Source organism: Passer montanus, unplaced genomic scaffold (genome assembly GCF_014805655.1).
Source record: "Passer montanus isolate IOZ18808 unplaced genomic scaffold, ASM1480565v1 scaffold40, whole genome shotgun sequence".
Classification (NCBI taxonomy): Eukaryota; Metazoa; Chordata; class Aves; order Passeriformes; family Passeridae; genus Passer; species Passer montanus.
The window spans coordinates 245,389-271,501 of NW_024368819.1; the positions used below are offsets into that span (position 1 = coordinate 245,389).

General features: G+C 40.2%; 1 protein-coding gene across 1 annotated transcript; it reads left to right on the plus strand.

Annotated features, from left to right (window-relative positions):
* The first annotated feature begins 189 nt into the window (after positions 1-189).
* On the plus strand, positions 190-24,649 carry HNRNPLL (heterogeneous nuclear ribonucleoprotein L like). Its single transcript, XM_039718971.1, has 13 exons — positions 190-521; positions 8,699-8,817; positions 8,931-9,168; positions 12,374-12,459; positions 14,470-14,566; positions 14,664-14,736; positions 18,654-18,725; positions 20,304-20,521; positions 20,685-20,806; positions 21,407-21,608; positions 22,485-22,542; positions 22,643-22,741; positions 23,881-24,649. Exons 1-13 carry the CDS (start codon positions 312-314, stop codon positions 23,934-23,936), a joined length of 1,650 nt encoding a protein of 549 aa, XP_039574905.1. The 5' UTR covers positions 190-311; the 3' UTR covers positions 23,937-24,649.
* Positions 24,650-26,113: the final 1,464 nt, after the last annotated feature.

A 26,113-nucleotide genomic window follows, 5' to 3' on the forward strand; every position in this document is an offset into this window, starting at 1 on the left:
CACCGCGGCGAGGGGGCGGGGCCGAGGCGGCCACACAGCGCGGTGACGGGCGTGATCCCCGCCCAATCGAACCGCGATGTTGCCTGATGGACACGCTTATTAGCCAATCGTCGCAGCGCGCCCGTTCCCTCCTCGGCTTGGAGCCAATCGCGGCGCCTGCGGCGGGCGGGGAGGCGGGCCCGTGTGCCGGCGCGGGGCGGGCCGTGTGCGGGGGCCGGGCACAGAGCATCGCTCGGGCTCGGTGCCGCCGCCGGCTCCGTCCCTGCTCCCGCGCCGCCTCCGCCGCCGGCAGCCCCTTCCCGCCCGCGGACATGTCGTCGCCGTCGTCCGGAGAGCGGTACGAGGAGGAAGAGGAGGAGGAGGAGGAAGACGGCGCCTACGAGAGCCAGGCCAAGCGGCTGAAGCCCAGCGCCGCTGCCGAGGAAGGCGAGATCGAGTACAGCGGCGCGGAGGAGAGCGAGGGCCGGCGGGACAAGCCCCCGGCATCGCGCGGCGGCGGCGGCGGCGGCTTCTCGGGCGGGGTGAGGGACGCGGGGCCGGGGGCAGGGGGCGGCTCCCCTCAGGCTGCCGGCGGGGGGAGGGGACCCGCCCGCCCCGCCCCGGGAGGGCCGGGGGCTTCCCGCGGCCGCGGGGCCTGCCCGGGGTCGGGCCCTCTGCCCGCTTCCCAGGCATGGAGGCGCTTCCGGCGGGGTGGGAATGGCGGGGGCTCCGGCCCCCGTGCGCTTGTCTTGTTCGTGGCCGGGCAGGGGCCGGGCCGGCGGCTGAGGGGCGGGTGGTGTGCGGGAGGTGGGTGAGGGAGCGCGGGGTCGCCCTGTTCCGCGGGCAGCTGGGCGCTCTCGGGGTATCGCCATTGCAAGTTTGGTGCCGGCCCTGTTGCTGAGCGTAGCTATGGAAACACCGAGCGGGGGGGCTGAAACCGCGGCCGAGGGCTCCTTCCATCCTCCGTCCCACCTTTGTGTCTGGCGCCACACGGCCATAGGGCTGATCTTAAACCACTGCCTCCTTTTAAAATCAATTTCTAATTCTGCTTTCTCCCTCCCTCTGCTATTAGCGCGATGGTTCACTTTGGGTTTTTTTTTTGTTTTGTTTTGTTTTTTTTTTTGCTTCGTACCTTTTTCTCGTGAATTTGCTTCTAAGTAGCAACGTAGTCCTTGACCCATAAATTTGAGCTACCGAGGCCTTTCTGTCTGCTGTTTGATTCCTTATCTAACTAATTGTCCATCTGATTGCAACCATTTTTCTCCTTGATGGCTCTTTCTGTATCTTACTTGAATAAGCCAAATCAAGAAAACAACATTGATTTAATGTCAAAGCTTGTTTTGTGATTTGTTAAAATGAACTTGCTTGTCACTGGGATGAGTTAATGAGGGAGCATTTGCTGCTACCATTTCTCTATCAGTTAAATCTATTGATAGAGAAGGTGCCTGCTGAATTTATTGTCGTGGTTTAACCCTCTCCTGCAACCAAGCACTGCACAGCTGACTCCTGCCCGGGCTGATGGGGGAGGGAATCAAAAGGGTACAAGTGAGGAAAATCCTGCTCTCCTTTCTTCTTCCCCCACTTTACATGCTGAGTGGGATGCCATAGGGTCTGGGATATCCCTTAGGTCACTTGGGGTCACTGTCTCGGCTGTGCTCACATGTGGAGCCACAGGAGAAGCAGAGAAAGCTTTGATTCTTACTCAGCAGGAAGGAAAATCTCTGTATTATCAACACTGTTTCGAGCACGTATCCAAAATATTGCCCATACTGCTGTGGAGAAAATTAGTTTTGCCCTAGCCCAAAGCAGCACGTTATTACAAAAGTTTCCTGATAAACTGTAACAAATTAAATTTCCAGAGAGAACTGTTTTAACTCTCAAGTTTCTTGTGACAGAGCATCATCTGGTGAAGACATAATAATGTGCTCTGTCTTAAAGGCCAGTGCTGGAAGAAATCCTTATACTTGCTTAAGTTATCTGGAAGGTTTGTCGTGTAGGAGAGCTGAATGCCATGCAGTGTTTCAAGTAGAAAGGAAATTCTGCTTTTGCCTTTCCTCTTTTCTGCACCTTTATGAAATCAACTGGTTCTTATATGTCTCTTTTTCCTTCTTTCTGGGCTCTGGCTCAGAGTGTCTTCATGATGTCTCAATGTCTCAGTTTACTCAAGTTTACCCTTCATGGTAATGACACCATGGGGTATGTGACTTCACCTTTTGCATCTCAAGTATGGCATGTGCTGAGGCTTGTGAGTGAGGAAACTGAAACAAACGTGCAGCAAGGCAAGAACAGGAGGGGTTTTCAGCAGCTGGTTGTGGCAGTGGCACTGCCATTGACAATTTATTGGCAAAACTGTATTCACAGATTCAGTGTTGGGGCAGGAGTTGTCTTGGTGCTGGAGGTGAAACTGGTTTCTTAAGCATAAGCTGTAACATCAAATGCAGATAGGAAAAGTGAATGACCTAGTGCTTTTGTTAGTAATTTTATGTGAAGCTTTTAATAGCAAAATGCCAACTTCTATTAAGTCGAGTTAGTTAATGTGAATTTTCATGTTTTCTTCTCTCTAACAGATACAAAAATGTGCAGGAAACTTACATATTCTGTAATGTATCTTACTGATTCCTCTGCAGGGAAATGTTCTCAGCTTATAAAAGTTGTATGTGGTTCAGACATATAAGATGAAGGTAGGCTGAGGGGAGGGAAGAAGTGCAAGTGTCCTGGATTCCTTAGAAGAGAGCAGAAAAATAAGTAGGAGGAACTATAATGAATGGGGAATTTGGAGGAGAAATGGGAAATTATGGCAAAATGATGATAAGAAATGGATGATCAGGGAAAAGAGTGATATGAGTCTGGCAGCCATATGATTTGTTGGGTTTTTTTCTCTAATTATTTTTAAATTTTATTTTAATTTATTTTTCCCTCACATGTGCAGTGGAATATCAGTGAACTCTACACTCATGGGTTATATGCCCTTGTATAAAAGCTCATTTGTGCTAGGACTCCTCTGGCAGGTTGGTGGGTCGCCCTCCTGGGCTGTATTTATTGTCGTGGCAGTTTCCTTTCCTGTTCTGGGATTGTTGCATTTGGCTGAAGAAGCCCCTCATGCCTCTATTTTTTTGTTTTGTTTTGTGTCTTTTGTTGTTGTGGGGTTTCTTTTGGTTTGATATTTTGAAAAGGGTGCCTAGAAATCTCTGTGTGAGTTCCAGAGGGAATCCAACATTTATTTTGCTCTTTGTTTTTCTCTGTTTCCCACTTGTGGGGAGACTTCTCCTAAGCCAGAGGTGTACCCTCTGCTTCATGGCTGAGGAGCCAGGAGAGCCAGGACCAGACCAGGATGTTGACCAGGGAAAAGGAGCAGGATGTGTTCCTGCAGAAGCATTCAGTGGGAGAGAGTGTGATTTGGAGGAATGACCTTTACAGAAGCAGTGTTGAGTGGTGGTGAAGCCCTGTCAGAGGAATCAGAATTGCAGCGTAGCAGAGGGTCAGGACACTGGGGTAATGTGGGCTGAGAGCTGTGTTTATGGGAATTTTGAGGGCCTTTCAGCTCCATCCCCTGTCCCTCCCTTAAATGTTGGTTTTATGGATTAATGTCGTATTTGTACCACCTGTAACATTCACTTCCCTCACTGTCTCTGACATAGCTACTCCTGAGCATTCTTGTGAAGTCAGGAAGATCTGTTATCTCTGTTCTTACAGTTGGGGAAGTGAGATGTGGTGTCTGAACACACAAACACAGCTATCAGCTGCTGCAAGGTAAAACAGGGATGTGATCTTGCAGCTTCTCAGCCACTCTGTTGAAACCTCCTGTGTGCTAAATGGAAAGCAGCTCTCCTTGCAACTCAGTTGCTCCGTGTCTAACACAGGCAGTGTGGTAACAGCAGCTAAATGCAGTGAGTTCAGATCTTCACCTATTTTGCACTGACTTGTCCATTTGTTCAATGAACTCCATCCTAGAAGCTGGTTTTGAATAAATGTAAATAATCTTCCCTCCTTTGTCCTCCTTAAAAAAAAAATAATTCCAAAACATTGCCTTCAGGCTGGTTCTTCTTCCAGTATCTCAGGCTGAATCTCCTGATGATGTTGTGTTGTGTAGCATTTTGGTTTGGGATGATGTTTGCTTGGCTTTATTTATTTATTTATATGTATTTTTAAGGATATTCAGATTGTCATGAGCAGAGGGGGAAATAGAATAGACTGTTTCAGTTGGAAGGGACTTGGGACAATGATATGGTCCAAATACCTGAACATTTCAGGTCAAATTCAGAGTTAACAGAAGGGGTCATAGTGCAGGCATTCTTTCTGTAGCAGTTGAAATAGTTGAAAGGACACAATGGTAGAGATGCATTAAACAAACAGAAATGATACCTAAACTCCTCATTCAAAACAAAACTAAATTGCCTTCCAGAGCATGGGGTGTGATTAATTTTAATCCCCTTCTTCTGTGTAGCCCTGCCCCACAGGCCCCTAAACCAGCCAACGACAATTAAAAAAGCACAAATCCAGGATATACAAAACTGATACATTATTCCACTGCCATGGAGCCTTAACTTAGTCTTGTCTGCTTGGTCCTTCTGAGACACTTCTCCCCACCCACCACCAGTTCCGTTTTATCTGTAAAACAAATTTCAGACCAGTTAAGAGGGGTGCAGAGAGAGGAGAAAGTTGGGAGTGAATAAGATAATCTAAAAGGTGAGAAAACTGAGTAAGAGTATATTTAGGTACTTGGCAGAGGGAATATGAAGGAGAAGTGCCATCCATTTGCACTGAGGGGAAAAAAGAGAGATGGAGGAGGTAAATAGTGAAAGACAAAGAAGCAGATGCTCAAAAATGGTAGTACAAATTAATAGGGCTAATATGAGTATACTGACTGCAAAGTGTCTGCAGAAAGGATAAAGGACACATTTTTGTGCAAACAGTTGGTGAGAAAATTCTAATCTGGATTTGATGAGCAAGACATGGATCATTCCATGTCTTGCTCATCAAATGCAGATTAGAATTTTCTAATCATACAGCCCATGATGATTTTCTTCCTTTTTGGAATGGCAAACTAATTAGTTGGCAAGGAACCATCGATATGTTTTAGAGGTATGTAGGTCACCAAGAAATGGATGTTAAAATGCCACAGCCATTCTTTGAAGCTGCTTCTGTTGCAGTCTTAGGTGTGTGTGAAGTCACTTGTTTGTACTTCATCTGCTTGCATATGTCAGTGCTTCCCTTTGTGATTTAGCTTTGTTTCAGGGCAAGGATTTTTATGTTCCTGCTTTCTTTCTTGAGGGAAACCTTTTCTGTCCTTGTTACTGGTCTTGAGCAGGAAGTCTGTTCCATTATCTACTTAAATTAACTGCATTTTCTGTCCAGCCTAATGATTCTTCAAGAAATCATTACTGAGCTTTCAAATCCCCTTAAGAGATATATATATCTATCTCATATATATTTATTAATGGTACAGCCATAGCATTGGCTACTCTGTTCTCCTGGCTTTGGTGGAGTGCAAGTTTGGTGTTGGAGTTTTGCACGGGGCTTTTGTGCTCTCATGGGAGCTGAGTTACTGAAAGACTCCTTTATAGGCAGAGAAATACTGGTGGTTGTTAGTCAGTGTGTGAGCAGATGCTTTGATGTAACCTTTGTCTGTGTGCCAACTGTAGCACATGGAGCCTTCAAGATACAGTAGCTGTGAGATCTTGGTCAAAATCCTGCATTGTTCTTCTCCGGGGAGAAATTCCAGCAGCAGCTGGATGAGCTGTGAATGTTCTGACCTTAGCGGTACACTTTACACTCTGCAGACACGTTTGATTTTTCATGTGGTCTGGTGGTTTTATTTCTGCTTCTAGAGGAAATCCAGGGTCATTCTAGAATTGCTTGATACTGCAGCTTTGTAGCTGCAAAACTTGTTTGACAATAATATGTGTGTCTGCCCTTTGTGAAGACTTTTCTTGCACCTGTGGCACGTGTCCCCATCCTTCACCACCCCATGTGCTCTGTGAATGTTTGGGGCTTCTTGGCTCAGGACTGATTTGTGCTTGGTTCCTGTGCTGCTCTTCACTGCTGCTGGCTAGAACCTCTGATTTGGTCACCTCAGTGGTTTTATGTGAATAAAAGTGGTTCTGAAATTCTCTGTAGGTAGGTTCTTAAGTGTGTGGCAGGTGGCCAAGATATTACTTGTTTGTGTTTGGGTTTTCTTTGTTTTTTGGGGAGGGTGGGTGGATTGGGTTTTTTTAATTGTTTTGCTTTCAGGAGGTTTTTTTTTTTTTTTTTCATTCCATGCTTCTTGAGCTTCTGCACAGGTTGCTATAATGGCAGGTTTTGGTTCTTTCTAAGTCTCTTGCTAAACCTTGCTAAAACAATGTCTTCTGTATGATGTTTTTGGGTTTGGAAAGCCAAACGTTGCTTTAACGATAACACAAAGCAAAATTTGTATTTGTTGATATTCTGCAGAAGTGCAGACACCAGTACATGTTCATGTAACTCATGGATAAAGGATTTGAAGATGCAAGTGTAAAAGTCATAATTTTGGAGACAATTTGCACTATTGGAAAGATTTGTATCTGCTAGTACCTGCTGGTAGATAAAAATACAAAGGGATGCGCATAACAAAGAAACATCAACTGAAATGAAACAGAAGTTTGAGCTGGGAAGGGGAGGGAGAGTGAAATACTCTTCTGAGTATCCATTCTCTGAAAAGCTTGATGTGATTTATGGAGATATTAGTTCAAAAAGGTACTAAGTAGCAAGTACTAAGTTGCTAGTAACTATTCCTTGTGGTGAGTCTGCCTCAGTGAGCAAATCATTGCTTGTATTCACCATGGGATCAGACACAGATAATATTAGATGAGATTTCTTGAGTGTATTAAAGAAACCTAAAAGGAAATGCATCCCCCTGGCACTAACTGGGATCTTAATATAGTAGCAAGTATGCAGGGCAATGAATAATTGATGTAATCATTTTTAATTGTTTTGTAGACTGTAAATAAAGGTGCCTGTTATTTCAACATCTCAGAGTAATGGGGTTTGCAGGAAAAAGTGGTAGTTATTGTTAGCTTTCTCTTGAAGATTTCCTCAGGTGCTTTTTTCAGCTTTGAAAAGTGAGTATGTGGGTTAAGACCATGTAAGCTGAAAATAAAATCTCTCTGTAGTTCTGTTCCTTTTGCAATTGCCTAAGCATTTGCAGTTCAAAGTATTAACCTTTCCTGACTACTTTGATCACTGCTCCTGCTGTACATGGGAGCTGATTGATTCAGGATACAAGGTAACTTATACAAATATCACCAGCAGTGTTTTCCCAGCATTGCCACAGTTCTTATTCAAAGAAATGTGTTGCCACTTAAAATGCTTTCCTACTGCAAACAAATAAAATATAAGGTAAGCTTAAAATATTACACATCTGATTATTCTGACATCTGAGGAAGCCTGAAGTGCTGTTTTTTGATTCAAACAGAATGGTCAAATCCTTGATTTAAAGAAAAAAATCTGTAATTGTTTAGTGAGAACTGTACATGGAACCACAGGAGTTAAACACACAAGACTCAATTTGTAGTTTTCTGGAATGTGTTTTCTCCTGGCATCTGTAGTTCAAATGGACAGAGAAGAGAGGAATGTCTAACAGTAACAGCAATCATTGTGGTTACTTAATTAGTGGAGCTCAATGCTCCTTTGTGCTACAAATGAGAATCTCTCTCAAGTTCCAGAAGATGTTGTGCTGCTGCTTAAGTGAAAAAACAAGACTTGATCTGTTAGATGGGAGCACATTGATGTAGTCACTAAATTTGAGTACATCAACTTCACACTGCTGTAACAAATATGAAATTTGGGTGCTGGGTATTCACAGTATATTTTATGTGCCCTTTATTATCTCTTAATTTTTTTTATAATCTCTTGTTATTGGCTTACTTTTTTTTTCTTTATTTTTTTTTTAATCCTCTGTGTCCTAGAATATTTAAGGTAAATTTCAGCCTTACTTCAGGGTTTTCATGGAAAGATGAGCTGATCCCAGCCCCAAATTCTTCAGCTGCACAGAATTGAGCCTGTCTGAAAGTAGCTCTGAAAAATATTTATGGTGGGAACTCTGTGTGCTAATGTATGATGTCTGGATCCATTAATAGTGGTCAGCCTTGGGGTAAAAAAGCCCCATATGTACTGAAATTGTGACTTTTTAAAAACTTGTGTGTTCAGAATTAGAAGGGAGGCTGAGTTTCTTTCAACCGTAATCCAGAGCTGGCATTTTCTTGCATTGTGGAGCATTGGAAAAATTCTCAATTTGTGCTCAGTTTACAATGAGGGATGGCCCTTGTTTGTTCTTGCTTCTTTATTCTCCCAGCTTGTCTCAAAAAAACCCGGCATCAGCAAGCAGAGTGTCAGAAATATTTTAGCTGTTGGACATGTCCTAATTTTTTTTTATGCTCCTAATGAATAGGGTGTGTGTAAGACCTCCTGCAATTCAATCAATGTTAAATGGCTGGGGTTTTTTTTTTTAATACAAGAAAAATCCTGTGTGTGCAAACACATTAATTAAATCTGAAAAGCTTTTTATTTTAAGTAGACTTCAGGAACTGCACTTGGCAATCCGTTTGGAAAGAAAAGTTGAATTATTTAACACTTGCTTAGATTGTGCATTTAGATGGCTGCTTCTGGACCCAGTGTAGTGTCTACGAAGTATTTAATTTTAATTAATGAAAGGAGTGTTCCTTGCTCTGTGTTGAATTTTAAAATGTCATTTTGTTGCTAGGATGCTGGGGGAAGTCATCACAAAGTCTCTGTTTCTCCTGTCGTCCATGTGCGAGGGCTGTGTGAATCTGTCGTGGAAGCAGATCTCGTGGAAGCTCTTGAGAAGTTTGGAACCATATGGTATGTCTTTGTTGGGAATGGTTTGGTGAGAAACATGTCATAAATGACCATCCTGGGACCTGGGGGTTGTTTTGAGTGAGCAGGAAGCCTGAGTGTGATGTTTTCCTCACCAGCTATGTCATGATGATGCCGTTCAAGCGCCAGGCTCTGGTGGAGTTTGAAAACGTGGAGAGTGCAAAGAAATGTGTGACCTTTGCAGCAGATGAGCCTGTGTACATTGCTGGGCAGCAGGCCTTCTTCAACTACTCCACAAGCAAGAGGATCACTCGGCCAGGGAACACCGATGACCCGTCCGGTGGGAATAAAGTTCTCCTCTTGTCAATTCAGAATCCTCTCTACCCAATTACAGTGGTATGTTTTTCTTCTTCTTTTGATTATTTTTTGTATATTCACATAGGTAACACACATGTTCTTAAATAAAGGTGTTTCAAGAGGATTCAGTCTCATGCAGCTGATTTGCAACACGTTTGAAGGCTTTGGAAGTGAGGATTTTGAAATGTTTAAGTTGCTGCATGCTTCTGGAATATCTCCAAATGTGTTGCCACAACATCAAGATTGTTATTGAGCCTTTAGGCTCTGAGTGATGTATGTTTAAAGAGCAAGAATTTTTTACAGTAGGGAAGGATTATTTTATTGCAGTTCTTCTTAAGTATTTCCTTTGTGGAAAGGCAAAAATCTCATGATCAACTCCAGTTTGATGGAATCTTCCTCACTTTTGTTTGGACCAACGTATTTTCCTTTTTAGTATTTGAAGTTGTACCATTTATACAGTTGCATCCTAATTTATTGCCATTTGTTAATGGCACGTGTACATGGTTTTTCAAGACACAGGGTTTTTTTGTTGTTGTCATTGTTTAAACATTTATGTTTTATCATGCATTAAATGCTTATATTTTTCACAGGAGATTTTACAGTAGATGTTAAATTGCACAGAAATATTTGAGGAAAAAAATTTAAATTGTGTACTATGACACAAGTATGAGTCACTTTTCTTAGGGATGTAGGATGGTATGGATCAGTCAAAGTGTTTGGGGTGTGTGGAACCAAGTAACTTAATGCAAGCATTAAGTTTTATTTAATGTGCTGTATATTATGAAAGCAAATTGTCTGCAACTTAGTATTCCTGAAATTACCTCAGGTAGTCAGTTCCACACCATGCTTTCTGTTTTCACTGTCTTGAGAGTATCAGTAGCTTTTTGTCTGTTGATTCATCAGTGAATGATGAATTTTGTTTTCCCTGTCAGTTTTCTTTATAGAAAATCATGCTATGGTATGAATTGCTTTTTAGTGTTTAAAAACAAACCTGCTCTGAGCTGTGTGAACAAATCCACTGACTGAGTTAAAGTATTCTTTGCACATGACTGAAATACAAATTTTGGAAACTCTGTTTCATTCATGCATTTTAAATTTGCCTTGCCTGAGCTGCTGACTTGAAGGTGGATGCTTGAAGAAACTGGGAGCAGAAGCCTGGTTCTGGGCTAGGAGAATTCCATGGGAATTCTGAGGATGAAGCCTCTGGCACAGTAGCTCCCTTTTAAAAACAAACAACCCACCCCCAACCTCTTCCTTCCCACTGCCCCCAGCTGTTTCTTTAGCATATACAAATGAGTGCTGGGAGCAGGCAGATTTCCAGAATTACTGGCAGGCAGCAGAGCTCATTGAAGGCAGCATAGTCACAGCAACTGGGGAGAGCAGCTGTGCCCATAACAGCTAAAAATGTGGTGAGAAAAATACACATTTTGCACTTGTCCAGTGGGTTAGAAACTAGTTAATTTAAGAATGCCTCAGGCAAAGTCTGCATTATTTTAAAAACCCACCCCCAACAAAAGAAAACAAAAATCAACAAAACATCCTTCCCTCTCTAAAAAAAAAAAGACACAAAGCCCAATACTACTTCTTCTTCAACACTCTTCTTAAGTATGAACTACATTTAGAAAAAAGAGATGAAAAATTGCAACCAGTTTAAAGTGGCAAGTCTGAACATCTGCAGTAAACTGTTGTAAAGTTTTTAAGAGCTTTACTTTAAAAACAAGATCAAGTTTTTGGAGAGAAATTGGTCTGTTCAAAGGCCTCTTGTGGCAGAAGCAAAACTGTGCTAAAAATTGTGCTGAAAAAATGGTGGCAGAAGTAAAAATTACAATTCTGGTCATCTTCTCTCTCTCACAGAACATTTTTCCTTTTTTTTTTTTTGAGGGCTATAACAGCAAAAGGCAAGAAGGGCAAATTAATTAACTGCATTTAATTCCTAATTGCTTTTCATCCCTATGTGATAGGGGGTGTTGGTGTTTTGAAGAGTTTTGCCCAAGATGTCATGTACAGGTCTTTGAAGTTCAGTTTCCTTGTTTCCTTACCTGTGGGCAGAACTTTTTCAGACATTTGTCTGGTCAAAGAGACTTTCCCACATGGATCAGGAAGGTGTGGTGTACCTTGGCAACTGAATTATGATATTCCAGTATGAATATGATACAAGTGCTTAAATTATTAATAAATAGCCCTCATTATTGTGTCTGGTGAACCACTTGATTGATTTGGTAATATAAAGTAGCTGAATTATGAAACATAATTTAAAAATCCAGCTGTGTGTGTGACTGCTGGCTAATGACACTGATAGGGTTTTGAGTAGACCTTATGTTTTGAAAGACTTTTTTTTTGTTTTAAGTAAATGGCTGTGAAGATATTTTTTGTGGGACAAATTATGAAGGAAAGTCATATGAAAAATTATTGTCACCTGGAGCTGGAAAGTTTCTAGGAATCTTTGCTCCCAAACAGGAGAGATGGTGGGTAGCCTTTTGTGCTGCCAAGCATACTGTAAATGATCTCACAGGTCTTATTTTTTATGGGTTCAGGCTGTGTGGGCTGTGTTTGTTTTAGTTTTAAGAAATCTACATGCCCCCTACTCCTTTGCCTTCCAGTTGCTCTTCTACTCTGCAAAACATAATAAATATTATACCTACCTCCTTTGCCACTTCTCCCTCCTGACCCCCCAAAAAGCTGAGGATATACACCAAAATCTTGGAATGATAATTCTGCAAGTATTTGGTTTAGATAAAAAGAAAGGAAGGAGCATAGCCCTCACTTGCCTCAGGTGGATGAAAACTTGAAATTCTCATTTTGATGAGCTGAGTTTACACTTTGAACTGTTCCCAGTTACTCTGAAAAAGAACATGAGCTCAGCTGCTGGAAACCTACGGATGTGTTACAACTACAAGTGTCATTTTGTCTCTGCTGTGGTAGAAATACTAATGCTTCAAAGGTAGCAGAGCTTGGGACATGGATGCAGTTACTGGGTTTTGACACAGTTGAAGATACTTGTTAAACCAGTATTTGCTTGAGTACTTCTTATAGAAGTATTTTCCTGTTTTTCAGATTTGATTGCCTGTAGTATACTGATCAATAAAAGTCGTGAATGTATTAATTGTAGAGGGGGAAATAAGAAATGGAAAGTTAACAGTCCTTTTCTTTGCTTTTTGGCAGTTAAATGCCACTGCAGGAGAATGTTCTGTGGACCATAAGTGATTAGAATTTCACATCTAATTTTTTTTTTCTTCTTCCTTAGGATGTTTTGTACACTGTGTGCAACCCTGTTGGAAAAGTTCAGCGCATTGTTATATTCAAGAGAAATGGAATACAAGCCATGGTTGAATATCCTTTTTGAGTGTGATTTTTTTTTTCCCTGTAGGTTCTTGACTCCAAATGGTTTAACATGCAAATGTCAGAAAAATACAATATGATTTTGAGACCAAATAATTTCTTAATTTCTGTCTAAAACATGGTAGCTTCTAACTTTTGTATTTCTATAATACAAAGTAGTACTTGCACATATTATCTTTTTAGGAAAATGACATTGTCAACAGTGGTTGATAACCATGTTTATAGTCCCTCAGGCCTAATAATTGCAGACATGAATTATAGAATAGATTTGACAGCCCCTTATATGCACTTTTGTACACAGAATTTTCATGGCTTCTGCCTGTGTTTATACTCAAGAAATAGGTAAGGGATTGCAGAGGTGCAGTTTGTCTTCTTCAGACTCTTCTCAAATAGTCCCAGAATGTACTGCTTGTCTTACTATTTTGACTTCATAAAGTCATAAGACTTCATTAGGCATCCTTAACCTTGATTCTTGAGCATCATGTGTTGAAGCAATTCCCTGCTCTATTATCCTACTGTTGGCTCTATTTGCAGCCTTAAGTTGTTATTCAGTTGAATGTTCAGAATTGTGGTGTGTTGCTGTGGTTTGTGAAGTCCAAAGTCTGTCATGATTAGGCCTTAATTTATGAAACTCTAACAGCCCTCTTCCTAAAGCTTTATTTACATCAATTTTTGAACTGTTATCTGGACAAAATTTGCCAAATTATTTGGCATTATTTTGTGATTTCAGATGCTATCAATGTGATGGCTGCTTTGATGATTTTCCAGGCAAAGGGAACTACCTGACTTCTATTAAATCAAACTAATTGCTGTTTATCTATGTAGAAAACTTAAACTGAGTGCCCTAACAGACAATAATTTGACTTACTGTATATGTTAAGTTTTTCATAAATGGAATTGTCAGGATCAGATGTCTTGCACAATTGGGGGTTATCCTTCATCTTGTGAGAAATTAGGGAAGTTGTGGGGAGGGTCCTGCCCACACTCAGAAACTACCATCCTTATGTACTTGGAATTAAATTCTGTAATATGCTTTTTATTGAAAATGAAACCAGCCAGCAATTGAAAGAAAACTCACAAATGTGAGTGAAGTAATGCAGCAGCAAGGTAAACAGTTGGGGGTGGCAAGGAAAGTGAGCTTCAATAAAAGTCTTATCTGAAAAGCTCAAAAATTTGCTCAAATTTAAATGCTACTTGAGGTACCCATTATTTCTCCATTTCTGGCCAGTGTCAGTTTCTTATAAATCTGGGAAGCTTAGCTTTCCTAATTTTTAAGTTCCCCAGTGAACCTGTGTCACTTTGGAAGAAGTTGGGCTGCAGGAATGTGGTAAAACCCAAGCACATTCTGTTGTTTTGGACTTTTTCTAAAATGTCATTAAATGGTATTAAGACATAGTGCAAAAGGTCTGTTCTGCTGCAAAGTTCAGGCTTTCTGACACCCTATTTTATTGAGTATTGGTGAGGTCATGGGTTGTGATGTGCTAAGGCTCAGGCACAGGCACATTCTGTTGTTTTGGACTTCGTCTTGATACCATTTTAGAAATAGTGCAAAAGGTCTGTTCTGCTCCAAAGTTCAGGCTTTCTGACACCATATTTTATTGAGTATTGGTGAGGTCATGGGTTGTGATGTGCTAAGGCTCAGGCACATTTTTCTGCTAATCACAAAACTGATCTTTGAGTATGAGGAGCACATGAAATAATTTGGGTGGTAGAGCCTGGTACATGCATCTGCCTGTTGTATTTTTTTTTTTTTTTGAGGTAAGATGAGTATTTGTTCACTCCAAGTCTCTCTTTTAGTTATGTGGGGGTTTTTGGCTAATGAGCTAAAAAGGGTGTACACTTAATCCTTTTTGATGTAACTAATGTGATAAGTCTCTGTGGAGTTCTTGTAGTGTATACAATTGTGAAATACCTGCAGGCTACAAAAGTAAAAAGGCCCTATCAGATAAAAGGGACATGAATGAGACACCTGGGGAAAAAGATCCTTAACATGATGTGTACATTTGAATCAGTGTTTTGTGCCCAGAAGGCGAAGGCTGCACTCAATGGAGCAGATATCTATGCAGGATGCTGCACACTAAAAATTGAATATGCAAGGGTAATGCTTGGACCTTCTCTTTTAATTTTACTCAAAAAAAAACCCCAAAACATGTAGTCAAGGCTTAACCTCTTTCACTTTTACTTTATTTGAACAGCCAACTCGACTTAATGTCATTAGGAACGACAACGATAGTTGGGACTACACTAAGCCATATCTGGGCCGCCGAGGTAGGTTCTGATCCATTCTCCCTGTAGCTGTTTGACTGTACTAATGCCAGCCCTTCACACGTGGTCAGGCTGTGTGGCAGCAGTCCTTCCAAAGCAGGCCAGTGCTGCTGGAGGCTGTGCCACCGCAGGGAATTAACCCTGAGCCCTAGTGCCCCCTACTGCCTGTGCTTGAGCCACTTAGTGCAACAAGGAGCCCACACCTCCAAGCACCTTCGCAGTTCTCAAGGACTTGCATTTCTCCAAGCAGCTCTCTCTCTTTGGAGGAGAGGAAACCTGGCACAGACTATTCCTTATAAACTACAAACTTGCACACTGCTTCTCCTTCGAAAGGACTCTTTTCCCCTATGTTGGACAAGGCATTAAGAAGGATAGAGGACTTCAGCAGGCTGACTCTACACTTCATCATGCACCACATCGGCATCAGCAAAAAAAACCAAACCCAAACAAACAAAAAAACCCTCTGAAAAACCTCAGACTTGCAGTTCACCTTGTCTGCATACTGCATGCACCACCACCACAAGTTTTTAAAGGAGGACATTTTCAGTACTTCAGATTTGTGTGGGATGAATAACATGATAGACTGTACCCATTCTGTTCAAGTTTGTATGTATGCTGGTCGTATTTCCCTTAAAAATACCACTGAAAAATTGAGAACCTACAAAATTAAGGACCTCTTGTTGATATCATTGACGTTGTAATCTTTTTATTACTTGCTGTATGTGAGAGTTGCATTCAGACTTAACAATGTAAATACTGTTTAGTAGTAGGGAAGTTCAGTGCTTTTATGCAGATAATTGGAACTGAGCAGTGCAACACCAATAAGTCCCCTCAGCTATACTTAAGTAATAAAATAGGGAGATTCATAATTGGTACAGGCATACTGTCTCTTGAGTACTCAGCTGTAAAATTCTCAGAGCTTAACTCATGTCAGTGGAAACTATGATTATATATGTACAGTCAAACTGCTGTCTAGCCTAACTCCTGTTAAGTGTTTATTTTAAAATAACCAAAAATCTGTAACTATTGAGTGCAGTGTTCAGTAACCTATGTACAATAATATGTTCAATGTAAAGTTAGAAAAGTGAAGACTATGTGACCAAGATAGAGTATCGACTTATCAAAGGCTACATGAGAACCAGGGCTATGGCTGTCTCAAGAGATTTGCACTTTCATAATAATTCTGCAGAGACACTGGGCTTGTGAAACTGTTGTACAACTAAAAACATAGGGCTTGGCTTTTCAAAATGAAGTTCTTGTAAAAAGTTAACAAGGGAGCTACAGTATTGGGTGCAGCTTGTAGATTATGACTGTTGGTATTGGGATTCAATTTTTTTTCTCAAATTCTTCAGTCAAAAAAAGGGATTCTGAAAAAACCCAAGGGCAAGAAAAAAAAAATCTAAAGGTTTGAATTTGAAAAATTGAAAGGATTAATTTGATCCTTGTATCTTTTGATCATTGCAGTGTTTGGAGGCTGATGTGTAACACTGTGCATCTAAATGCATTGTGTGATTGGTCTGCAGATAGGTATGACTGTATGAACTGAAACTTCCCCAAACTCAAGCAAACAGTGGAAAATGAAAAACTTAGGATAGATGTGGCTTGCTCTTTTCAAGAGCTCTGCTCTTTTGTTTTTCTTTTATTACTGTCTCTATTCTCTATATATAAGCACCCTACTACATATAAGAGGAAAAAAACCAAGACTTGTATTTTATATATATATCTCAATCATTACATATTGTATGTAGCAATATTTTTCATTTACTGTGATCCACATCCATTTATGTGGACAATGGGAATATAAATTGTTGAATGAACAGTAAAATGTACTTCAGAAAAGAGACATATAGAGCAGTTTTGCTCATAAAGTAATCCAGGAGTTGGGGTTTTCTTTGAAAGAGTTTACGTATTTGTCCTTCAGCTCACTCTTGCAACAGCACTGTTTGGGTTTTGAACATAGTGTGACCTGAGCTGTAGGGCTCTCACTGCAGCAAAGATCTTATCACAAAGGAATTTCATTCCAAGGACAGACATGCCAATAAATCCTTTCAGAATTTCACACCTGCCCTTCAAATGTTAGGAAGGAAATGCATTTTACTAATGATTTATTTTAAGAAGTGTTTTTTAGTTCTTTATGGTAATAAATTGCCCATAGTCTTTTTTCACTAAAGTAAACTTCCAACAGTGCCTGCTGCTATGAACTCATATTGCATTAGACTGAATGAAATAAACCCACCTGACTTAGTATTCTACTGGCCTTTAGCCAGAAATTTCAAACTGTCATTTGGAGCATTTCTTTTGGTGGTAGTACCACCTTGCTCAGTGACTCAAGGACCTGATGTAAAAACAAAACTAAAAATCAAGGAACCCAAGCTTAAACAAAATAATAAAGAACCTTCTCTTTCATATTATTAACACAGGTTGGTTCTTGTGTTTCAATGCTTGTTTGCACAAGTATTTGTACTGGCACAATCCAGGGGCTTTGTTCAAAAAAGGAATAAGCATGGGGCAAACAGAGACTTGCACCACCACAAGGATGAAATATTTGTCAAACTTTTCTCACAGAATTCTTTATTTGAAGAATGTGATTCTTGACTGTTTTACTGTGGGCAGTTTCAAAGCGTTTAGCTATGCAGATTGGAATTACAAAACTGATTTTTCTGAAAGATGATTACTCCGTACAGTTCAAATGCTCAAAATACTTGATCTGACTGCTCATTTGCTTTTTAGAGCCAAGAACCAGAGCTGTTACCCTGAAAAGGGAGTGGAAAAGTAAACTTGACAACAGTAATCTTTCTTCTATATATTTGGAAGTATTCAGGACTGCTCTCTCTTCAGATTTTACTGCCAAAGTAAATATCTGACTTGGAACCTGGCCTCAAAATCCTGAGCAGAAAGGGCCACATGTGTTTTCATCTACCACTGTTGTGTAATCAAATAGTTCCTGTTTTTTGGGGAAAATACCTTCAACTGCATTGGGCTGGAGTTACTCTTTTCAGCAGTCATACTCAAATTTCCTGAGAATTTTTGTAAACTGATAAATGCCTTGCCCCATCTTTTCGATGTGGCTTTTTTTTTTTTGTATTGTAAGAAAAGAATTGTTGCTTACCATAAAGAAATCTGGAAGTTTAGATTTTTTTTTTGTCATGCAGCATGGATCTGATTGGAAAATACAGCTTTGGCTGTGAGGCATTGCTCCCTCCATTAATGTAGACCCCTTGCTTAACTTTATATCCTAGAGAACTGGGATATTCTTAAAGGATTGACTGTTGTTTAAGTGCATTACTCAGTGATACTTTCCCTCAGTTGAACTGTTATGTGCTGCTGATAGTGCCACAATGTACAATCCTTTCAGCACGCCCATAAATCAGTAGGTGTTCTGTAAATATATATGTACACATATGTAATGCTCTCTGTTTACTGATTATGAAACCATGTAATACAGGTTGTTGTTGGCTTATGCTGAAACTTCTTGAAAGAAGCCCACTTTGAAAATGTGTTGCTGTTGAAGCTAATATTATGATTCAGGTACTGTCTTTCAAAAGTACTGCATTTCAAATTTGTTTTAAGAGACACATGGGTAAATCCTGCTGTATGGTGTTTTCTATACTAATGTGTGATGTCTGTTTAGGAGAACTATTGGGTATCTCCATAAACCTTAAATGTCTGCATCTCCTCATTGGCCACTGCCCCCAATCAACTTAAGTGCAATTTGTTATACAGATGGCAGTCTTTTAATTTTGGTGTCCCAGGGCTACAGCTTGTATTTTTAGACATAGAGTGAATGAGAAATCATTTATAAAATTAACAAGGACTCAAATTACTTTTTCACTTCTTAACTAGAAGCTTTGTGTCTTAAATGGAGAAATCAAGTGCCTGGTTGTGCATACTAAACTGATTTCTTTCCCTTCCCACATTAGACAGAGGGAAGGGCCGGCAGAGACAAGCTATTTTGGGAGAGCACCCATCATCCTTTAGACATGATGGCTATGGTAAGTAACATGGGATGACAGCTGGTTATGATTTCTTACATGCTCTGTGGAATTCTAAATATTTAATCAATGCTTGGCTGTGATTCCCTTCAGCATGAGCAGTTCACCTGCAGTGCTGTCAGTCTGCCTTCTGAAACACTGCTGGTTCAGTGAAATCCATGTGCACTCATTGCCTCACCTCTTCCTGTCACCCAAAGCATCCAGCTCTACAGGTTTATTCCTTGGAAGAAAGTTTCCTTTCAGTTGCCATCACCCTGGCAATGGGTAGAAAATGATATCTGGATTGGGAAAGGAGTTTTCTTCTAGAAAATGGCAACATGGCATAAGCGATGGTTTGGTACAACAGAGAGCTCTAATGTTTTTGCATACAAAGCTATGACTTGTTGACACTTGCACTTCTAATTTAATTCAGAAAAGGTACAGCTATGTGACTGTAGAGAAATTATGTTTTGGAATCAGTGCTCCTGCACTTCTAATTTAGATAATTCAGAAAAGGTACAGCTATGTGACTGTAGAGAAATTATGTTTTGGAATCAGTGCTCTAAAGTACTGTGTTTGTTACCAGTGCTCTCTGTAAGGCAAGACCTGCTGTCACTTTCATGTGCTGAGTGAAGACCTCAGGGTGGAGAAACAAATGTTCCCACTCACATGTGACTTTTCTGTTAGTTACTCTCTCAGCTGTCAAATGCAATGTGATTTGTCTTGCCTCTTTATTTATGTATTATGATATGGTATTTATGATATTTTACAATGTAGGTTGACATCCTTCCAAAGGTTCTTCAAATCTCTAGCATTTCCAAGTCCCACCTTGATTCAGCGATGTTTCATTCTTCTGATACATCCTTCTACCTTAAGTAATGTGTCCATCTCCTATACTATTCTTTCCCTGTCATTACTGCTTTTTGCTGGGAAAAAAAAAAAGACAAAAGGTTCCTTTTATACTTGGCTTATGTGAGTTTCACGTTATTTTTGTCTCAGAAAAACAGGGATCCTCCCCCCTTGGTCTGTTATACTGACGTTTTCTATGAACAGAGGTATTGCTTAATAGAAGTGTCTCATCACTAAAAGGAAAAAAAAAAAAAAAGAAATTGTCTATTTCAGTGAAACTTGTCACTTTATCTATAGTGGAAAATAGGACCACTTCATTTTGCATTAGTGTGGAGGTTTAAGTATTCCTGTTTCTTCCAAATGAGCATTTTGTAGAAAGGCAGGCTTCTGACTTCATCTCATGTCTCTGGGAAAAAGAGCTGTGTCATCTCCTGACCTCTGTCTCACTCCTTTTGGTTTGTTATCCCAACTTTGTAATATTCTTTCTTGGTGTCATGTAGCTCTGTATGTAGATGGAAATATTTCTGAATGTTGGTTTTAATTATTTCCTCTGATACATTTATGTTCAAATATTTTCCACGCTGCAGGGAAGATAATGATTTTTGTAATTACTGGAATATCTTTTTTCAGCATTTGCTGTAACCTTCTGCCCCTCCTTTAAATATACATGATGTATGTGGGCTTTGATGCATGATTAAGTAGTGAAAATGATTTCAAACAACTTAAAACCATGGTCTCTCATCTCCTTAGGCTCCCATGGTCCTTTGCTGCCCTTGCCAAGCCGGTACCGGATGGGGTCTCGGGACACTCCAGAACTCGTGGCTTATCCGTTGCCTCAGGCATCCTCCTCTTACATGCACGGGGGAAATCCTTCTGGGTCAGTTGTCATGGTTAGTGGGTTGCATCAGCTCAAGATGAACTGCTCAAGGGTATTCAACCTGTTCTGCTTGTATGGAAACATTGAGAAGGTAAGGCATAATTGATTAGAAACTTGGAAACTGCTATAGTTCTTTCAAATGCTTTGGAAAAAGCCTGCCTGAGGTTGTCTAAAAATATAGCCTAATGTTTTGTAAAACTATTGGTTGAGCTCTTTGTTGCAACATATATTTTTTTTTACCTTATCTGTCTTAGGTGAAATTTATGAAGACTATTCCAGGCACAGCACTGGTTGAAATGGGTGACGAATACGCTGTAGAAAGAGCGGTCACACATCTCAATAATGTCAAGCTGTTTGGAAAGAGACTCAATGTCTGGTAAATATGTTTTATCAGATTAATAGTCCACCAGTGGGCAGATGGAATGAGGTTTCAAAGGGACAATATCACACTACTCTGTTATCATTGTTGGAGTTATGATTTCTAATTTGTGACTGTTTATTTTGGCTTTCAGCTGAAGGAGGGTGAATTTAGGTCAGATATGAGGAAGAAATTCTTTATTGTGAGGGTGGTGAGGCAATGGCACAGGTTGCCCAGGGAAGCTGAGGATGTCCCATCCCTGGAAGTGTTCATGGCCACGTTGGATGGGATTTGAGCAACCTGCTCTAGTAGAAGCTGCTCCTGCCCATAGCAGGGGGGTTGGAAGGAGATAATTTTTAAGGTCCCTTTCAACCCCAGCCACTCTAAGATTTATTACTATTTATAATTTTATTTATTTATGTTCATAAGGCATATTATTATTACATGGATTGGCCACTGATAAACTGTATTTCCTAATGTGTCTTTTCCATTCTTTCTGCATTTTTTAAGGAAGGTGTCAAATCCAAACCAAGAAGCATCAGCTCTTTTCTAGTTAGATAATAACCTGCAAAGTATGATAGTCTTAATTATTTAATAAACTTTATCCTTAAATTCCAGTGTTTCCAAGCAGCACTCAGTAGTTCCAAGCCAGATATTTGAACTGGAGGATGGCACGAGTAGTTACAAGGATTTTGCCATGAGTAAGAATAATCGCTTCACCAGTGCTGGCCAAGCATCCAAGAACATCATCCAGCCACCCTCCTGTGTGCTGCATTATTACAATGTTCCCCTGTGTGTGACTGAGGAAACATTTGTAAAGGTAAGCACTTGGAGTGGCTGACATGCAGTGCTCTCTGGGCCCTGTCCTGGTTTTTCCTTGTGCTGCTTTTAAAAACAAGTAACTGGGAGGCTTGTAGCAGAGCCACTGGCAGAGAGCTGTTCCTTAAAATATATTTATAGCCCATGTGGATATGTTTACAATTCTGGAGTTACTGTCTCAATTTTATTTATTTATATTTTTTAATTAATGTGACAAAATCTTGAAAATAAAATTGAGCTTAATGTAGGGGGTTTTTGGATGAAAGGGAAAAGATACAAAGCCAAATACTTGAAAGTAGGACTACAACTCACAAAGGATTTACTGACTCCCTGTAATGGCTGCTAGGATGTTTTGACATGGAGACCAGCTTGCATCTGGGACCCTTGGCACAGTTGTATCCTAAATGAACTCTGGATGCTTAAAACATGCAGTACTGGGCCTCTTTAAGTGGAGGCAGTGGTAAGATTGCTGACAGTTCAGTGAGTTCTTTTTCAGTTCAATAAAATATATTTTTCCAACTCTGTCTGAAAGTGAACTCTGATTCCCAAGTGGTGTCCTTGTATGAACAACTTCAGAGCTACTGTACTGGAGTAGGAATGTCAAAAAGGAGAATTTGTTATTATATTAATACGTTTTTGGAGATAGCAGTGATATCACAGATACAGGAGCCTTGTTTTACATACTACAGAATGGTCACCCTTTAGAATACCAATCTAAACAGATTTTTTAAAATGATTTGCCTTAAATTCTTGCAAACTCTTTTAAAAAGTCAGAATCTTCCTTTTTGTGTGTCTTTTCCAGGAACTTGAAATTTTTGCTAATTGGTTTATGTGCACTTTTGCTGGAGTTTTATATCTTATTTTATTTTTGTGACAGTTATGTGAGGATCATGAAGTTCTCAGCTTTATTAAATACAAAGTGTTTGACCCAAAACGTAAGTAAAATTAGACCTGTTTGGGAAGTTCCTTGATTCCAGTTTTGATCTGAGTATCCATTACTGATCCCCTCCTTCCTGTTGTTTCTCATTTTGACAGCTTCTGCCAAAACACTGTCTGGTCTGTTGGAATGGGAATGTAAGACAGATGCAGTGGAAGCTCTCACTGTACTTAATCACTACCAGATAAGAGTCCCAAGTAAGTAAATTTTGCTGATCTTACTGTGGAATTTTTTGCTGTGGAGAAGGAGTTGAGGGTTCTGGTAGTTGAGGGTGTCTGGTAGACAGTGATCAGAGGGCTGGAGCACCTCTCCTGTGAGGAAAGGCTGAGAGAGCTGGGGTTGTTGAGCTTGGAGAAGAGAAGGCTCCAGGATAACCTTATGGTGGCCTATAAAAAGAGGGAGAGTGACTTTCAACATGGGCAAATAGTGATAGGAGAAGGGTTAAGGGTTTTAGACTCAGAGAGATTTAGGTTTTAGATGTTAGGAAGATGTTCCTGATGGTGAGGCTGGTGAGGCACTGGCACAGGTTGTCCAGAGAAGCTGTGGATGCCCTATCCCTGAAAGTGTTCAAGGCCAGGCTGGATGGGGCTCTGAGCAACCTGGTCTAGTGTGTGGCATCCCTGCCCAAGGCAGGAGGCTGGAATGGGATGATCCAATGAGATAATCCCTTCCAACCAAACCCTTCTGTAATTCTTTCACAATAAATAGAGAGAAATCTGCAATGTCTTGAACAGAGGATTCTTTAAGTTACTCAGCTCACTACTCTCAATTTACTGCTCCTGTAGCATGTTCCCTTTAGAGCCAGAAATTGTGAAGGCAAGCTGAATTTAGCTCCAAGATGGCAAGAATAGAGTGGGGTGAGTTCACCTGCTAAGCAAGTACACAACAGGCCAGATCTGCACTGAACAATTAAGACAGTTTACTGAATTAAATTGAATTTTTCCAGGTGTTCCCAGACATAATAGTGAATCCAGGCCAGTGTCTAATATTATTTTAAACTGCCTCCTTCTAACTGTTAGGAGTTTGTCTCCCTGTGAAGTGTTAACAGGTTAAATCTTTTCTATTCCCCCACCTTTGGTCCACCTTCTTAATAATGAACCTTAGGAGCAGGATATTTTTGAAGATAATATGGATAACACACTTTGCACAGTTTCAGTTTTATCTCACTTTGGAGAGTGGGTAACAGCAGAAAAGCTTTCCCTTGCAATGTGGAAAGGGCAAACCCCAGTGGAGGTGTGAGTGTGCAGCACACAGCACTGGTGAACGTGCCAGGTGATGGGAGGTGGATCAGCAGGAGAGCTGTGCCCACGGTGTGTTCTGTGTTGTCTCCTCACAGATGGCTCCAACCCTTACACCTTGAAGCTTTGCTTCTCTACTTCATCCCATTTATAGAGAAGAGGACAGCATGTTAAGAGCTACGTTCACCTGGATTTGCAAGTTAAAAACTACACTTCGTTCACAAAGCTCTAAAGTGGTTGTTCTAATGTTGCCTTGTTTCAACTTAATTCTAATATCTTTTATCTTGTTTTATAATAAATGGATGTTCCTTCATAAATACAAACCAGATTTTTTTTTATTTTTGCCTCTGAGAAGTACATGTTGTAAGCTTACTACAAAGTTTGTATTTTGTTAGTGTAGTATCTTCAAATGTCTAAAGAAGCACCAGTAGGATAAACAAGATTTTCTTTTCAAAAAATAAAATATATTTGCATTTTCAAGATGTTAAAGATTAGCAAGTATTTTTCCATTTGTAGTCTTAATTGGCAGATAGAACTATTATAGCAGAATTTTAAATGTAGAACTTGTTTTTCAGTATGTTAAGTAGTGAAGTATGTTGCAATACTAAAAAGAAGCTTGTATTTATAAAATGCTTTGATTGGGTTAATGTTGCACATACTGAACTTTTAGTAGTACAGACTTCATTTATAGTTTCAAACAGAGCTAACGTAGAAAATTAAGTATGTACATGTGTATGGTATGAATTCATACTTATTTAAAGTGGTTTTGGTTTTTTTTTTAATCCTATTTTCCATTTGCATTAGCATGATGCCATCTACAGCTAGTCCCACGGTAGGGGCCTTTTAAAAATTAAAATTGCAAGCCTGTATCAATGTGTTCATCCTCATTTTCCATGATTTAAACTTAAATCTTTGGTGTTTAACATATCCTTTTGACTCTTTTTTTAAAGCAGTGGTTATGACATGCTAAATGGTAAAAGTTGTGGGGGCATGGGGGGTGACAACATGGATCACAATAGAAACCAAGGTAGTAAAAATAGTTAAAACAAAAAGAAAGCCTCCACCATATCCTTTCCTATCTGGACAGTTAATTCAATGCTTTCTTCTGTCTGATTTACCTTAAGCACCTATTATGACCATGAAAGAATTCATTGAGTGAATAGTCTTGGCTTGTCTGTAGCTTAAGATGAAGGAATCTCAGTGGGATTCAGATAAAGTAACTGACTGTGTGATGTGAAATGAATGAGGTGAGAAATCTCTCACTTTGGAGAAGATGGTTTGTTTTGTCCCAGTACTTTGAAACCTGTCTTCTGGAACTGGAGTTGTGTCTTGTTGGGGCTAAGCCCCCAGAAAGAGGAATCCAAGCAGTGGAGTCTGGGAGCTGTTGTCCTATGCTCTGTGTGTGTTCCCCTTTCTGAATTTGCAGTGCATTGCTGAGGGCTTCTTTCAGTTCTGTTCTTAGTCATTGCAGAGAAGTTAATTTATCAGCTATTTTATGCTTTCTCCTACAAGTTCTTGGTTCTGTCTTTATGGATTTTATCTATATCTATCCTTTATGCAAGATGATTTGTGCAGAGTGCTTGTCCTTGAGAGGTTATGTTGTAGGATATTTACAGGCTGTGGGCATTGCACATCTTTCAATTGGCTGGATTTTCCCCATTCTTAATTTCAAGCCAAATATTCCTTATCATACAAGGGAAAATGTGTCACATGTCCTTCAGATTTTTTCATCAACAATGATTCATTTTTGCCCTGTCTACCTCCATTTTGTTCATGCTTCAGGTAATGGATGTTTTAGGTATTCACATCAGGCTTTTAATGTGTCTGAACTGGGAACTGAAAACCAGCTGCTCTTTGGCAGGTCTTTCAGCACAGGATTTGGAATAATCCCAGCCTCCTGTCTGCAAGGTGACAATGAGACTCTCCTTTTAGGGGCACTGCTGAGACTCTCAGCCTCAGTGCTCTTTCCCCAGAAATTGCTTCCAGACAGCTCCAGTGCAGAGGTCCACGTGCCATATCTTGCTGCTGGTGAAATGCTCTGTTAAAGATTAGCAAAAAAGATTGTGCTGCTCAGTGTTTTAACTGTAAAAGATCTCTCCCAGTCTCTCATTTCTCTTTTATCAACTTGAATGTTCTGTGGAAGCCTGTTTCTTCTGTCACAATTTCCATTGCTGGTTGTGTTAATGTAGTTCCAGAAGTTGTTTGTAGTTGAGCATTAAAAACAGTCTGTTTTCAAATTGCATTGTGGGATGAGTGACCCTTAAAACATTCAGGTTTCATCAAACAAAAAAAAAAAAGAGAAATGCACTTTAATGTTTTGGTGTCCTCAGT